Source organism: Aquarana catesbeiana, linkage group LG02 (assembly GCF_042186555.1).
Source record: "Aquarana catesbeiana isolate 2022-GZ linkage group LG02, ASM4218655v1, whole genome shotgun sequence".
NCBI classification, from domain to species: domain Eukaryota; kingdom Metazoa; phylum Chordata; class Amphibia; order Anura; family Ranidae; genus Aquarana; species Aquarana catesbeiana.
The window spans coordinates 693,242,397-693,257,797 of NC_133325.1; the positions used below are offsets into that span (position 1 = coordinate 693,242,397).

The following is a 15,401-nucleotide window of genomic DNA, read 5'->3' on the forward strand; positions in this document are numbered from 1 at the left end:
TCGGGGGGGTTGTTAGCATTCTACAAGATGCATCAAAAAAAGTTTTTTTACCATTTTATATTTAGACATTTGCAACAAGAGTAGAAAACTACTTCATTTGTATCATCATTTATGAACCATACATTGCTCTAAATCTATGATGGTATATTTACCCCTCAGTTGGTGGACCTCGTATAGCCAGAGACTTAAAAACGGTTGTATTCAAGTGATCCAGGACCTCTGCATGCCCTCTCAATGTCCACCCAGGTGAGCCCTCAATCCGCAGGGCGTGCAAGGAGTCACGTTTTGTGACCCCAAAATGGGGGAAGGAGGTGTGGGAGCACCTGCATTTTATAATTTAAGGGATCAGAACACAATAAGCAAATATCATTTTTATTGAAGTGCTAGTGATGGCTCCTGGCTGTGGGTCCCACTGAATGTAATGAGTCAACCTTATTAAGATGATTCTCTATTATAGTATGTTGTATATTTCATGAGATGCTTATTGTGTATTTTTTTTTAAAAAAGGGGAAATTATTTCATTTTCCCCCTATGATTAATAGAGTCCCTAAAAAAAGATAATGTATTGTGTTGTCATGATTGAAGTGATGGTATGTGGGAAACAGATGTGTAAACCAGTGAAATACTGTGTGAGTTGTGAGAAAAGGGAGAAAAGGGACAAGTGCATTAGATAGAAAGTGGGGTGCTAGAGAGTGTGATGCAGTGTGTGGGTGCAACAGGTGATATGAACATAAACTAACAAGTGAGGCACAATGTGAGAGAAAAATGTGTGCCAGTGATGATGCTAAAATGAATGAACAAAATAGTGCAAGTGTGAATAATTATAATTATTACCTTTTGATCTTGAGGGTGTAGTATGAAATGCCAAACCTGGCAGAGATGCGGACGCTCATATATAGGGTTCAAGCTGATGGCTTGAACCCTATAACACAGGTATTTTACATTCACACATGTAAATTCTACATTAAATCTCACACAGGTATTTTACATTGTCTCTGATGACAGCTCACAATGTAAAATACCCGTGTGAGAAGCTTCTGATGGCAGCTCACAATGTAAAATACCTGTGTGAGATTTAATGTAGAATTTACATTAAATTCAATTATCTATCAATGTCCAGGAAAGTTATCCTTGGACTGAACAATTTTATATATATATATATATATATATATATACACAAAATAACATATTTCTTCTAAATTTTTCCCTCTTTCGCACCGCTTTGGATACATGCCCCCTTTATATTGTTAGTTAAAAATAAAAAAACAAATATTATATATGATGAACAAAAATGTATAAATTAAAGAATGTAATACTATGTAAAAGGTTTTATGCAATTGTTACATAATTCATTTGTTTGTTTTTCATCAGATCCTCTGACCGGATGTTTTGACCTCCTCTGGGTTCACCACAAGAGTGGGCCCCTGCCTTCGCTTGGCTTCCTGTCACAGTGGGGAGACGTGTATATCACGATTCTCCCTTAATGTGTCCCCACAGTTAAGCCTGTGGCCACTGGGGGAGCCCACACTGCGCCCGTGGCGTCCTCATCATGCGCATGACATACTGACGTCACGCAGTTTTCGGTGAGGATGATGGTGGGTGTCGGGGGCCCTTCGGCCTTCCGAAACACAGAGGGAGTCACGCCGATTCCGCCATTAAGCAGCATGAACCACAATGGAGGGGGGGGGGGTGGAAGTACACAGCTGCCACCCTCCAATCAAGATTTAACAGCCACTTCCTCCCAGTGGATCTCCAGGTGATCCCTGGAGGACTGACAGCACTCACACCATGAGAGGAAGACTGGTAAGTGCTATCTTTGATGCACTGGCTGAATAAACATCATACCAATTATTTTTCACACCCCGCACTAATCTCTTTTATATAGATTGGCTGCCTAATATTTCAGCTTGAACCCTATATACAAGTGCCCGCATTTCTGCCAGGTTTGGCATTTCATACTACACCCTCACGATCAAAAGGTAATAATTATAATTATTCACACTTGCACTATTTTGTTCATTCATTTTAGCATCATCACTGGCACACATTTTTCTCTCACATTGTGCCTCACTTTTTGATAGTTTATGTTCATATCACCTGTTGCACCCACACACTGCATCACACTCTCTAGCACCCCACTTTCTATCTAATGCACTTGTCCCTTTTCTCCCTTTTCTGTCATTTCTCACAACTCACACAGTATTTCACTGGTTTACACATCTGTTTCCCACATACCATCACTTCAATCATGACAACACAATACATTATCTTTTTTTAGGGACTCTATTAATCATAGGGGGAAAATGAAATAATTTCCCCTTTTTTAAAAAAAATACACAATAAGCATCTCATGAAATATACAACATACTATAATAGAGAATCATCTTAATAAGGTTGACTCATTACATTCAGTGGGACCCACAGCCAGGAGCCATCACTAGCACTTCAATAAAAATGATATTTGCTTATTGTGTTCTGATCCCTTAAATTATAAAATGCAGGTGCTCCCACACCTCCATCCCCCATTTTGGGGTCACAAAACGTGACTCCTTGCACGCCCTGCGGAGAGGTCCTGGATCACTTGAATACAACCGTTTTTAAGTCTCTGGCTATACGAGGTCCACCAATTGAGGGGTAAATATACCATCATAGATTTAGAGCAATGTATGGTTCATAAATGATGATACAAATGAAGTAGTTTTCTACTCTTGTTGCAAATGTCTAAATATAAAATGGTAAAAAAACTTTTTTTGATGCATCTTGTAGAATGCTAACAACCCCCCAAAGAAGACCATGAATATAGTGGTTGAAATGCATCAGGGTATTCTTATGCATCCCATGGTGTAATGTAATCTGTAACACATTGTTCCTATGTTGTATAATGTCACCATCAATTTTGTCGACCTCGCCTTTATGGATATTGACCAGAGCTCATATTTTAACTTTCTGTACAATTGAATCCTTTTCACATAATAAAACAACAATTTTTTTTTTACAATAGTGTTGGAAGTCGACATGGTCCAATATCATATTTCTGGCCTACATATCTGTTTCCCCAAATCAGCCAGGCTTCCATGGTTTTTGAAATGCAGTCCCTGGAGGACAGGATGCCCCCCCTCCCAAGTTGGAATGTAGCCGATTAAGCCTCTACCTGTGCATGACAATGCCGACTCCAATCTGTCTATGAAAATTCCTGATTAACGGCTCTGCAAACGAGCTTCAAAGAGGACTGGCAGAGATAATTGATGAGTTGAGATACAGAAGATAAAAGACTCAGATATATTTGACCCAGGTCAGATAGAGATGATTCATGGACAAACACTGCCCCCAGAGGCCAATTACGGCAAGACGGTCAGTAATATAATAATGCCCCAGGAACACTCTTATTCGTCCAAAACCGAGTTGGGCTGGCAATGGGAGGGGGTTTGGATGATGTGTGTTTGTGAAAAGGGCTGTTGCAACCAAAGAGCTCTCTCTCTCCCTCTCTCTCTTTCAACATCTTGAGACCAGCTGATAGGAGTCTATTTTAGAGGATGTGATAAGTACATTCTTATATATAATACAACTCCTGTTTTCAAGGAAAATAAATCTAACTTGTTTACTAAGCAGATGTGTTTGTTATATCATTGTTCTTATCAGACTCTTATAGACTAGCTAATTTATAGGGATAGGCAATTTAACACATGTATGCAGTAATTATATAGGATATATTAGAATGTATAATATTGCATAGATTACTTCATTGGCACCCCAGATGTTTCTTCTATGCTACATAGAGATGGATAAACATAGATCTGGTCTATTCACAGCACAGCTCTACAAGTATCTTCATTCTTCTGCCTATGTGGAGTGGTGGGGTGTGCCTTTCCTCCAATCAGCTGTCACACAGTGTATGCCCAGACTCCCCTCCCATTGCTGCAACAGGAAGAACAAATTCTAACATGATGTTCGCTTTCTATAGAATATAGCAAGCTGGAGACAGCAGATATACATGTAAAAGTTATTTAGAGGAATTAGTTTCATCCCTGTGTATCATCTGGGGCTGTTCACTTCACTGAGTATAGGAGAGGGTTTACATCCACTTTAATAATAGCATGCAATGCCAAGCTGCAGTTTCTAATGCTATCAAAATACTTTTTTGAATTAAAGAAGGAATAGACTCCAGAGAGACCTGCAACTTTACAAATCATTAGTAAGACCTCATCTGGAATATGCAGTTTGGTTCTGGACACCAATTCACAAAAACAATATTGGCGACCTGGAGAAAGTGCAGAGAAGGGCAGCCAAAGTATCAGATCCCTGCCCTCCTCACTAACTCGTGACAAAGGACTGGCCAATATCACACTGCGCTGTCACGTACGTTACAATGCTACTCCCAGCTGCACCTGGCACAAAAGATTTACCAGCTTGCGGGACCCAATCAAGGTGTCGGTGTTCAGTCGAGAAGTGCCCCTTATCGAATACTGCCTGGGATGTACTGCGCATGTGCAGGAAGTAACAATACAACAGCTGATTTGCCGATCAGCTGGGCTGACGTAACCATGGCGCAAGCGCACATCGTAGGAGGTATCTCTCGATGGGAGGATACCATTTCACACGCACAATTTAAACCTATACAAACAGCGGGGAGACTGTAGTTCTCTGATTGTGCATCGTTGCTGCTGGAGGGCGGCTAGTGCCTGTGTTGAAGAGCTGGTTTTGTCTGTGTTGCAAGCCGACCTTTCACACAGGCAAAACCGGCCGTTCAACACAGCAAACCCGCCCTGCAACACAGAGTAAACCAGACCATCAGCACACTGTAAAGTCGCCCCGCAACAGCGAGCCACAATGTGAGATCTATGCTCTCCCCCCGCTGTTTGTATAGCTTTCAATTGTGAAATGGTATCTCCCATCGAGAGATGTCTCCTATGATGTGTGCTTGCGCCCTGGTCACGTCACTCCAGCTGATCGCCAAATCAGCTGAAGTGCGGCTCCGTCCTGCGCATGCGCAGTACATCCCGGACACTGTTCGATGGGGGGACACTTCTCAACAGAACACCAGCAGTCTGGGAGTGATTGTCACTGGGCTAATAAGGCAATTAACCCTTTAACTACCACCACTGACTTTTTATACTGAAGAGTCAGAACTTCCACCAATTTAGCATTACAATTATGATTTCAGAATAATCGCTTGTAACACACACTGTCACCACAGACAGGTATGTTCATAGGATCCTTCCTATATACAGTAGCACTCTTCAAGAGACGGGTTCTTTCTAGCTTCCATTAAAGTGGAAGTAAACCCTCCTATCATTTTCAGCCAAGGAAGCCGCCATCTTGGCCTCTGTTTAATCTACAACTGCCATGATGCTGCACATGTGATCCGTTATGACACCAGCCATTGGATGGTTTGACAGTTTGGTTGAGAGCACAACCAATGGGATTGTTACATTTCTGGCACGTGCTGGAAAGGTAACTGTTTTATGGATGGGTTTACTTCCGCTTTAAGCGCTTAGGGACAAGGGTAACACTTTTCAAAATAAGGTTTTAATAATGAAAAGGTCAAAATTGGTGCACATAAAATATATACAGAAAAGGGTGTTTCGAAGAAATAGACCATATACAGCAACAGAGTAATAAAACAGAGTGAGAAGAAGAATACTTGCGCAATGACCTGGGTTGAACAGAGTTTGATCGATGACCAGGTGTTATCGGTTCTCAAACTTGCCGGATGTTCCTGATTTGATGGTAAAGGAGAACTCCCAACTGTCTTGGCATCTCCCTTGTTCTCTGGGATCAGAGGGGTGTTGACAGATGCCCCTGACGAATTGTCTGGTCATCTTGTCTGGGAGGTGGGGAAAGTATACTGGCCTCACATAACCAAATGGGTTGAATAGAGTTGTACCATCATCTGAATTTATTTGAGACGAGAATTTTTTGGGAGCAGGATAAAGTGCAAATGGACTATCATGGTACAGATAGAAAGAGTATGTGCAGTAAGAATAAAGAAGTGTATATAAAAAACAGATTTTATTAATACAAAAAATCAAGACACAATAATACAAACTATATTAAAATATGTGCAGATGACATGGAATTTCGACTAGTTTCACGGGGAACCCACTTCATCAGGAAATATGTCCATGTTGGGGCGCACAACGTGCTGAGGCCAAACCCGGAGAAAGTCTCCCGTGGCGACTGGGGAGGGCACAAGTAAGGCTGTAGGATAACAAGCGTCTATCCAGGATATTATGAGTGAAATACAGGGGCACCAGAAGATTAAATTAATTAAATAACCGATGAATAGATGGTAATTCAGAAAGGGTTAATGAATACGTGCTTGAATACAGGCTGTAAGCCTGTGGATGCCAGGAGTCAGTGACTCAGATCCACAACTTCAAATGGATTTGGATTAAATGGATTTGGTTTAAAAGATCATCCGGGTCCCGCGCTGACCTGTGATAGAACAGCGTGGGACCCGGATGATCTTTTAAACCAAATCCATTTGAAATTGTGGATCTGAGTGAGCTTGGAGTTAGGGTCCTGGTCCCAAAAAATTGTCTAGGAGGTGGTTGCTTGGAGGTCTCTACATTCATGGCCATGTCTCAGATACAATTTGTGATAAATATTCATATCTTTGCATCTCTACTGTTTACAGACTGCTAACATCCATATTATGGTCCAGCATGAAATTTGCTTCAAGACAAATTTAAACATGACAGGTTTCCAATATCTAATTTACCTTGGAGAAATAAGGGGTACCAGTGGTTCCCCATATGATCTGACATAGGGGTGTCTGGACTTGAAACGTTACAAATTATCTGAGGAAACTAAATATGCCCATATTATGGCTGGGCTATTTATAAAACATGCTCAAGTTTCAGAACTATAACTGCTACACTGTTTGCACGTTATATGGATTGAGTTATTTACGACAGGTATCTGATGGTTCTCTTGATTGGGAAGGTGACCGTTTTATTAAGGTTTCCAGCCTTAGATTGTGGATTGGGTAATGGAAAAGTCTGTGTGTCTGATCAATGGATTGAAAAGGTGCTGGCCTCAGTCAACCGTTTGTGTATTGTATAACTGAAAAAAAACAAACGGTGGGGGCAAGGTCACTGTGGTGTGCCCTTCACTGGACAACATGGCTGGGATGAGCTGTGAAAGGACAAAATGGCTGCTACGCACACAGCTATGCATTAACCCAGTATGCATGACCATTACAATTCTCTATTGAGAAGAGTTGCTTAAGGGGGGATATGATCAACATGTATAAATTCATAAGTTGTTCCCTATAGTGAAGTTGGTGTAGAGTTGTTATTGACTTTCAGGTAGTAACAGACAACAAGGTGGCACTCTTTATGTCTAGAGGAAAAGATTTAACCTTCACATATGAAAAGGCTTATTCACAGTAAGAGCTGTAAACCTGTTTAACCACTTCAGCCCGGAAGATTTGGCTGCTCAATGACCAGGCCATTTTTTGCGATACGGCACTGCGTTGCTTTAACTGACAATTGCGCGGTCGTGCGACACTGTGCCGAAACAAAACTGATGTCCCTTTTTCCCCCACAAATAGAGCTTTCTTTTGGGGGTATTTTATCACCTCTGCGTTTTTGTTTTGTGTTTTGCGCTATAAAAAGGAGTGACAATTTTGAAAAAAAAAACACTATTTGCTATAATAAATATCCCAATTTTTTAAACAAAAAACAATTTTTTTCCTCAGTTTAGGCCAATATGTATTTTTCTACATATTTTTGGTAAAAATAACCACAATAAGCGTATATTGATTGGTTTGCACAAAAGTTATAGCGTCCACAAAATAAGGGATAGATTTAGAGCATATTTATTATTCTTTTTTTACTAGTAATGGCGGTGATCTGCGATTTTTATCGGGACTATGATATTGCAGCGGACAAATTGGACACTTTTGACACATTTTTGAGACCATTGACAATTATACAGAGATCAGTGCTATAAAAATGCACTGATTACTGTATAAATGTCACTGGTAGGGAAGGGGTTAACACTAGGGGGCGATCAAGGGGACTTACTAGGGGAGGAGAGAGATCTCTCTCTCCTCTCCACTGAGAGAACCTGAATTTGTGTGTTTACACACACACAGATACTGGTTCTCGCTCTGTCACGAGCGATCGCGGGTGCCCGGTTGTCATCGTGCCCGCCGGGCACTCGTTTTGGCTCCGGGCACACGCTGCGTGCGTCACCTACAGCATCTTAAAGGGCCGGCATACAGTTACGGCAGTTCACCCAGGGTAGCCAACCCGCCACAGTATAACTGCGGCGGCTGGTTCCTCCAAAAACATAATGCACAAAATATACCTGGATACCAATTTTAGAGGTAATAAAGCCAAGAATAGTTTATCCAGGGAATATTAAATTGCCTCCTGGTGGATCCGAAAGGAATCCCCCCCCCCCCCCACTAGAGTGAATTGGGCCATGCTTTATTGGGGTTCTTCCTCTGGAACAACTATGGTTATAGGATAGTGTATATGGAGGTTTTCTATTTGTGTGTGTGTTTTTTTTTTAATTGGTTGAGCTAGATGGGCTAGTGTCTTTTTTTCAACCTGACTAACTATGGACCAACGTGACTACAGTGCCTTGAAAAAGTATTCATACCCCTTGAAATATGTTCCACATTTTGTCACGTTACAACCAAAAACGGAAACTTATTTTATTGGGGTTTCATGTAAAAGACCAACACAAAGTGGCACATAAATGTGTAGTGGAAGGAAAATGATAAATGGTTTTCAATGTTTTTTTAGAAATAATTATCTGAAAAGTGTGGGGTGCATCTGTATTCAGCCCCCCTGACTCAATACTTTGTAGAACCACCTTTCGCTGCAATTAGAGCTGCAAGTCTTTTTGGGTATGTCTCTACCAGCTTTGCACATCTAGAGAGTGACATTTTTTGCCCATTCTTCTTTGAAAAATAGCTCAAGCTTTGTCAGATTGGATGGAGAGCGTTTGTGAACAACCATTTTCAAGTCTTGCCACAGATTCTCAATTGGATTTAGGTCTGGGCTTTGACTGGACCATTCGATCACATGAATATGCTTTTATCTAAAACACTCTAGCTCTGGCTGTATGTTTAGGGTCGTTATCCTGCTGGTAGGTGAACCTCTGCCCCAGTCTCAAGTCTTTTGCAGACTTGGCTCCATCCATCTTCCCAACAACTCTAACCAGCTTCTGTGTCCCTGATGAAGAAAAGCATCCCCAAAACATGATGTTGACACCACCATGTTTCATGGTGGGGATGGTGTGTTCAGGGTGATGTGCTGTGTTAGTTTTCCACCACACATAGTGTTTTGTTTTCAGGCCAAAAAGTTCAATTTTGGTCTCATCTGACCAGAGCACCTTCTTTCACATGTTTGCTGTGTCCCCCACATGGCTTCCCGCAAACAGGACTTTTTTTGGCTTTCTTTGAACAAAGTCTAGGAATTCAGGCACAAGGAATGCATTTCAGCAACATTAAATAGTTCAGGTGGGAATGGGGTACTAGGAGTAATGATAGTCTTTGGGATGAAGTGGATGTGTGTGAAACACTTCAGGCTGCTGTCCTCAGAGTATTGTCAGCTCTGTATAGTATAAGAAGGAAGAAGAGGGGGAGGCTGTAATTCAGCAGGGACACGGAAGCTGTTTAGAGTTGATGGGAAGATGGATGGAGCCAAATACAGGGCAATCTTATAAGAAAACCTGTTAGGGTCTGCAAAAGACTTGAGACTGGGGCGGAGGTTCACATTCCAGCAGCACAACAACCTTAAGCATACAGCCAGAGCTACAATAGAATGGTTTAGATCAAAGCATATTCATGTGATCGAATGGCCAAAAGTCCAGACCTAAATCCAATTGAGAATCTGTGGCAAGACTTAAAAATTGCTGACACTCCCCATCCAATCTAAAAGAGCTTGAGCTATTTTTCAAAGAAGAATGGGCAAAAATGTCAATCTCTAGATGTGCAAAGCTGGTAGAGACATACCCAAAAAAACCTTGAAGCTGTAATTGCAGTGAAAGGTGGTTCTACAAAGTATTGAGTCAGGGGGGCTTGAATACAAATGCATCCCACACTTTTCACATAATTATTTGTAAAAAATTTGGAAAACCATTTATCATTTTCTTTCCACTTAACAATTATATTCCACTTTGTGTTGGTCTATCACACAAAATCCCAATGAAATACATTTACGTTTTTGGTGGTAACATGACAAAATGTGGAAAGTTTCAAGGGGTGTGAATACTTTTTCAAGGCATTGTATGTAAAAAGAAAAAAAAATGCCATACTTAGAATTCAGCTTTAACTGCTTTGACAAAGTGTGGTCTTATCCACAAGAAAGGGTCATTGGCTTGGGCTTTTAAAGTTGTTACATTCAACTTAAAAAAAAAAAAAAAAAAAAAGTATATTTCAACTGTAAGTGGTTCATTTGCTTCTTTTGGGTGCATTACATTAGGACTCCCCCCCCCCCCCCCCCTTCCCCCGGTCCTGTGTCCTATAAGGGACGGAGACCCGGACCTAAGGGGGAGAGGGAAGAAAGTCTGAGTCTTGGTGTCTCTTGGACCCATCATTGCCAGAGTCTGGATTACCAGTACCATGCTGAGGTCAGAGTTCCCGCTATTGAGGGATATTGCTGGGACTCCCTGAAAATGCCAATTATGGACACTTATCCTATGCAAATATGCTGGGGCAGCAAAAAGCCTGAGTTAGGGACTAGGGATGTTAGGGAAAGACTGTGCACTTTGTTCTGAACTGTCATGTTAAATGTTTCCAGTAAAGTTTTGAACCTCTGTCCTTGCCTGGTTTGAAGTTACTAAAGGGGTGTAACCAGAACACATAATCTACAGCTTGGATCAGTTAAAACACATTGGGATATGAAGAGACAATTGGTTACCAAGGGTAACAAAGGTTCAGCAAGCAGCTTGTCGTGAAGCATGTACCTGTGACGGGTGAGATAGGGAGATATTGACACTCCTTCTGCAGCGATTCACCTCCCATTGCAACAGGAGCAGATCTGTACTGCTGAGGCCCTCAACTGTGCACAGGTACGGAAGAGAAGAAGTTAATAAAGTGCACGCATGGAGTCAACGCTAGGCAAGGTGGGACCCCATACCGTTACTGGGAGTGAGGAAGTGATATGCTAAACAGGTGGAGAGGGCAAGGGCTCTGCGTGTCCCTCATAAATGCAGCTGTGACAGTAAAGGTGTGCATTAACACGGGGACATGAGAGTTGACTGGAGGACAGTTCAGTGTACCAATGTAAATGGCGTTCGGTACCAGTTAAAGCGGAGTTCCAACCAAAAGTGGAACTTCTGCTCGTTGTACTCCTTACTTGTCTTTCACAGGTATCCTGTTCCCACTTCCGGAACCTCAGCTGCGGGTATTGACTTCACCACTTGGGCTCCCTTCTCCCCCCTCATCCTTCCCCGGGTGTCAGGCCAGTAGGATAGAGGAGTGGAGCCTCGCGCATGCGCAGTAGGGTACCAGGACAGGTAAGTGTCCGATTATTAAAAGTCAGCAGCTGCTGGCTTTTAATTTTAACAGCAGTGGGTGGACCTCCGCTTTAAGGTACCACATGTGTAAGGTCGTGATCCTGTGTTAAGTGCCTAGCGTAGGCTAGAAGAACCCACCCTGGGGTAAGCCTCCTATGTGACCCACACTTATGGTGCCCAACGAGGAGGGGAAAAGGAAGCGTCTCCCGCCTGCCCCCCACCCTTACATATGTATTTCAAGATATAATTTTAATTTCTGATAGTAAATCATCTTTAATTTTAAATATCCTTATTTTTAGTGCCCTAAAACGTTTACATATTCATCCATGAATGTCATCAAAACAAACACACAAACTATCTTTACTGGGTTTGCCTTACCTGCTGAGAATAGTTTTCTGATAAAGAAGCAGAGCCCATTCATACAGCCATGGGAGCTTGTTCTCGAACCATTCTTGGCAACGAAACACTGGAGAAATGCAGGATACAGCTGTCAAATAACTAGATGAGCCGCATTCTCCTAAATAGGACAGCAGAAGTCCAGACCCCAGCCCTTCACTGACTGCGAAGAGCATGGAACTTGGATGCCTAAAACGAATATAAGTAACTGCTTCTCTTAGATCTCCCGGTTCACCAAAATCTTGTAGCTTGAGGGTTGTTAACGGGCATTCGTTTTGGCCCCGTCTGTTAAATATGACAGGGTAGTACCCTTTTTCTAGAGCCTGAAAACAAAGGTTTTGAATGTTCCTTGTTAATTTTCCAAAGGGGTTAGGAATGACCAGGAGCAGTGGTGGGTTGCCTGTAGCATTTGTGCTTCTTCTCATCCTTGAGGTTTGTCTTGGGCCCACTACCCAATCTAAAGCAACAAGTCCACCATCTGCAAGCTGCAAGTGGTCTCTGCATAACTCCAGCGGTCTGTCTGCTGGTAGTAAGTGTTGAACAAGAGTCTGAAGATGTGGACAGCTCTTCCACCACCAGCGAATTGGCTCTTGTGGCAAACGCTGGATATCCTTAAGAAACCAATTGGCAAGAGCTGATGATTTGCAAATCAATTCATACCCTCTAGGAAGGTAATCCTGGAAACTCCCAAATATATCTCCATGGTAGTCATCTCCTTCACCACCAGCTTTTTTCTTTTTATATCTTAATAGAACTTTGCTAAAAATGCTAAGCAGAAAACCTAGGAGAGAACAAAAAGCACTCCACAAAGCTGATACCGCAATCATTTTCTGTGGCTTCTGAGATGTGTAATCTTTTCTGATGTGTTGTCCTTGAACCTTTCATCAACACAAACATTTTTCCATCCCCCTTACTTAGCAAGTGCTTTATTTATTTAAGTGTTTTGCTCACAATTGGTGTTGGGATTTAGGAGAGGTTGAACTGATTGTGTGCCAGATTGTTTGAACAGTGATTCGTGTTTATGTTTAAAAAAGAACCTGCGGCTATATCCTCTGTGCCAGTGCTCTGCTGAGCTATGACCTATTAGGAAAGGTACTATTTCCTATTAATGAAAAAAAAATCATTACTGTCCAGTCAGCTGTGCTTCATTTGCTTTTCTTTGGGATCACAGAAGAAAGTTTAATATATCTAGAAACAAGTGTGGAAGAGCTGATCACATTTTAATGAGGGCTTTGGTTTCTGCTGTACAGTGTCCAAATATGTTTAACAACAGCAGAGTTTTTACTTGGATCTGTTTAAATAGAATGTGAGTCTTGGCTGCATTTGCTGTTTTCAAGTGGAGGAAAGCTATGGCAATAGCAGACGATTTGGTGACTATATGGGCCACCAGCACAGGGGACCCAGTAACATCTTTCAGCATAATGATTATTCCAAACAGCAACAAGATTTGACCAATTATCTTAAAATGTATGTGCAGTTCAAGCAGCAGGAAAGAAATCACTTTTCTGCATTTTTGTTGTACTGCCTTTAAAGGAAATCTCTAGACCTCTAAATATTTTTTAGATTCACATGTGAAAGTGGTCAGCTTGATCTGCATTCAGGATAAAAAACATTCTGCATACAGCTCCTTCCCTTCCCAGCCTCCCCTTATACTTACCTGAGCCCCTTCTCAATCCAGCGATGTGCATGAGAGCAGAAGCCCTCCCCACTTTCTACCTCCTCATTGGCCCCTGCTGTCAACCAGATCCAGTTAGGAGGGCGCGGGGCTGAGCTGCTCTCTTTATGTCAGTGGACACACAAAGCGGGGCTCAGGGGCGAGCACGCACCAGTGTCCCCAAGGCAAGTGGCTTGCTATGGGAGTACTTGGCAGGGGGAGAAGCCAGGAGTGCCGGCGGGGGACCCCAGAAAAGGATTGGGGCTTTTCTATGCAAAACCATTGCACAGAGCAGGTAAGTACGTATGACGTGTTTGTTATATATAAGGTATGTCGGAGAAACCACCCAGGCTTATTAACCACTTCAGGTCCCGCCCATAGTCAAATGACGTCTGCAGGCGGGATCTCCCATCCTGGGCGGGCGTCATATGACGTCCTGGGCTTCCCGGCTGTCTGGGGGGGCGCGCGTGCCCCCGCCGCCTCACTCAGAATCCGGTGCGCGTGCCTGGCGGCCGCGATGTCCGCCAGCCAGCCGCAATTGCTCGGTAACAGACCTGGGACGTGGACCTGTGTGTGTAAACACACAGATCCACGTCCTGTCAGGGGAGAGGAGACCGATCATGTGTTCCGTGTTCAGAGGAACATCGATCAGTCTCCTCCCCTTGTGAGTCCCCTCCCCCTACAGTTAGAATCACTCCCTAGGTAACACATTAACCCCTTGATTGCCCCCTAGTGTTAACCCCTTCCCTGCCAGTGACATTTATACAGTAATCAATGCATTTTTATAGCACTGATTGCTGTATAATTGCCAGTGGTCCCAAAATGGTGTCAAAAGTGTCCGATAAGTCATGATAAAAATCGCAGATCACCGCCATTACTAGTAAAAAAAAATAAATAAAAATGCCATAAAACTATCCCCAATATTGTAGACACTACAACTTTTGCGCAAACGAATCAATATACACTTATTGTGATTTTTTTTTTTTTTTTTTTACCAAAAATACGTAGAAGAATACATATCGGCCTAAACTGAGGAAAAAATGTGATTTTTAAAAAAAAACTTTGGGGATATTTATTATAGCAAAAATTATAAACTATACTATAAAAACTAACGTGTGGAAATTTCCCCCCAGGCAGCCTACCTTATCTTAAAAATGGCCACGGCGCTGCCTGTGTTACTTTTTTTTTTTTTTTCCAGGCTGTGATGGCCCAGGTTAGAAGGCCTGGGTTAAAAGGCAGCAGCAATCGGCCGACCGGCTGGCTGGTGCTGAGCTGCACTGTGGGAGTTGTAGTTTCGGCTGCGCTCAAGTTCCTGGCGGTGGGAGGAACTCAGCAAACTACAACTCCCACCTCCCAGGAGTCTCAGAGGCAGGGATTGTGGCATGCCAGGGGAGGGGACGCGTTACGAGCATCGCGTGACCTGAGTGGTTGTGGGCTGGGGCCGGGCGCTGGCTTGAGGAGTGGCTGCAGAGAGAAGAAAAGATGCGGCGTGACGGAGATTCATCTCCCCCTCTGAAGAGGCCGTGCACAGTGTAAGGACCTGGCTGTGAGACAGACCCAGACCTTGACACTCCCAGCTGACCCCCCTCATCCCATGGGCACTGATCGGGCTGCACTAATGATGGGCACTGCACTGGTTAGGCTGCATTGATGGGCACTGATCAAGCTGCCTGCAACTGATGGGCACTAGTGAGGCTGCATTGATGGGCACTGTCTGCACTGGTGAGGCCGCACTGATCAGGCTGCACTGATGGGCACTGTCTGCACTGGTGAGGCGGCCCTGATCAGGCTGCACTGTCTGCACTGGTGAGGCTGCGTTGATGGGCACTGTCTGCACTGGTGAGGCCACACTGATGGGCACTGTCTGCACTGG

The 15,401-nt window shown here is 43.1% G+C and overlaps 1 protein-coding gene across 1 annotated transcript in view; it reads right to left on the minus strand.

Moving 5' to 3' along the window:
- Window positions 1–12,797, minus strand: part of ABHD15 (abhydrolase domain containing 15) — a 73,286-nt gene extending 60,489 nt beyond the window's left edge. Inside the window, exon 1 of the mRNA XM_073616828.1 lies at window positions 11,857–12,797. Within this exon, the coding sequence (XP_073472929.1) occupies window positions 11,857–12,701 (845 nt within the window). The 5' untranslated portion in view covers window positions 12,702–12,797. The remainder of the gene's footprint in view (window positions 1–11,856) is intronic.
- Between the last annotated feature and the right edge of the window lie 2,604 nt (window positions 12,798–15,401).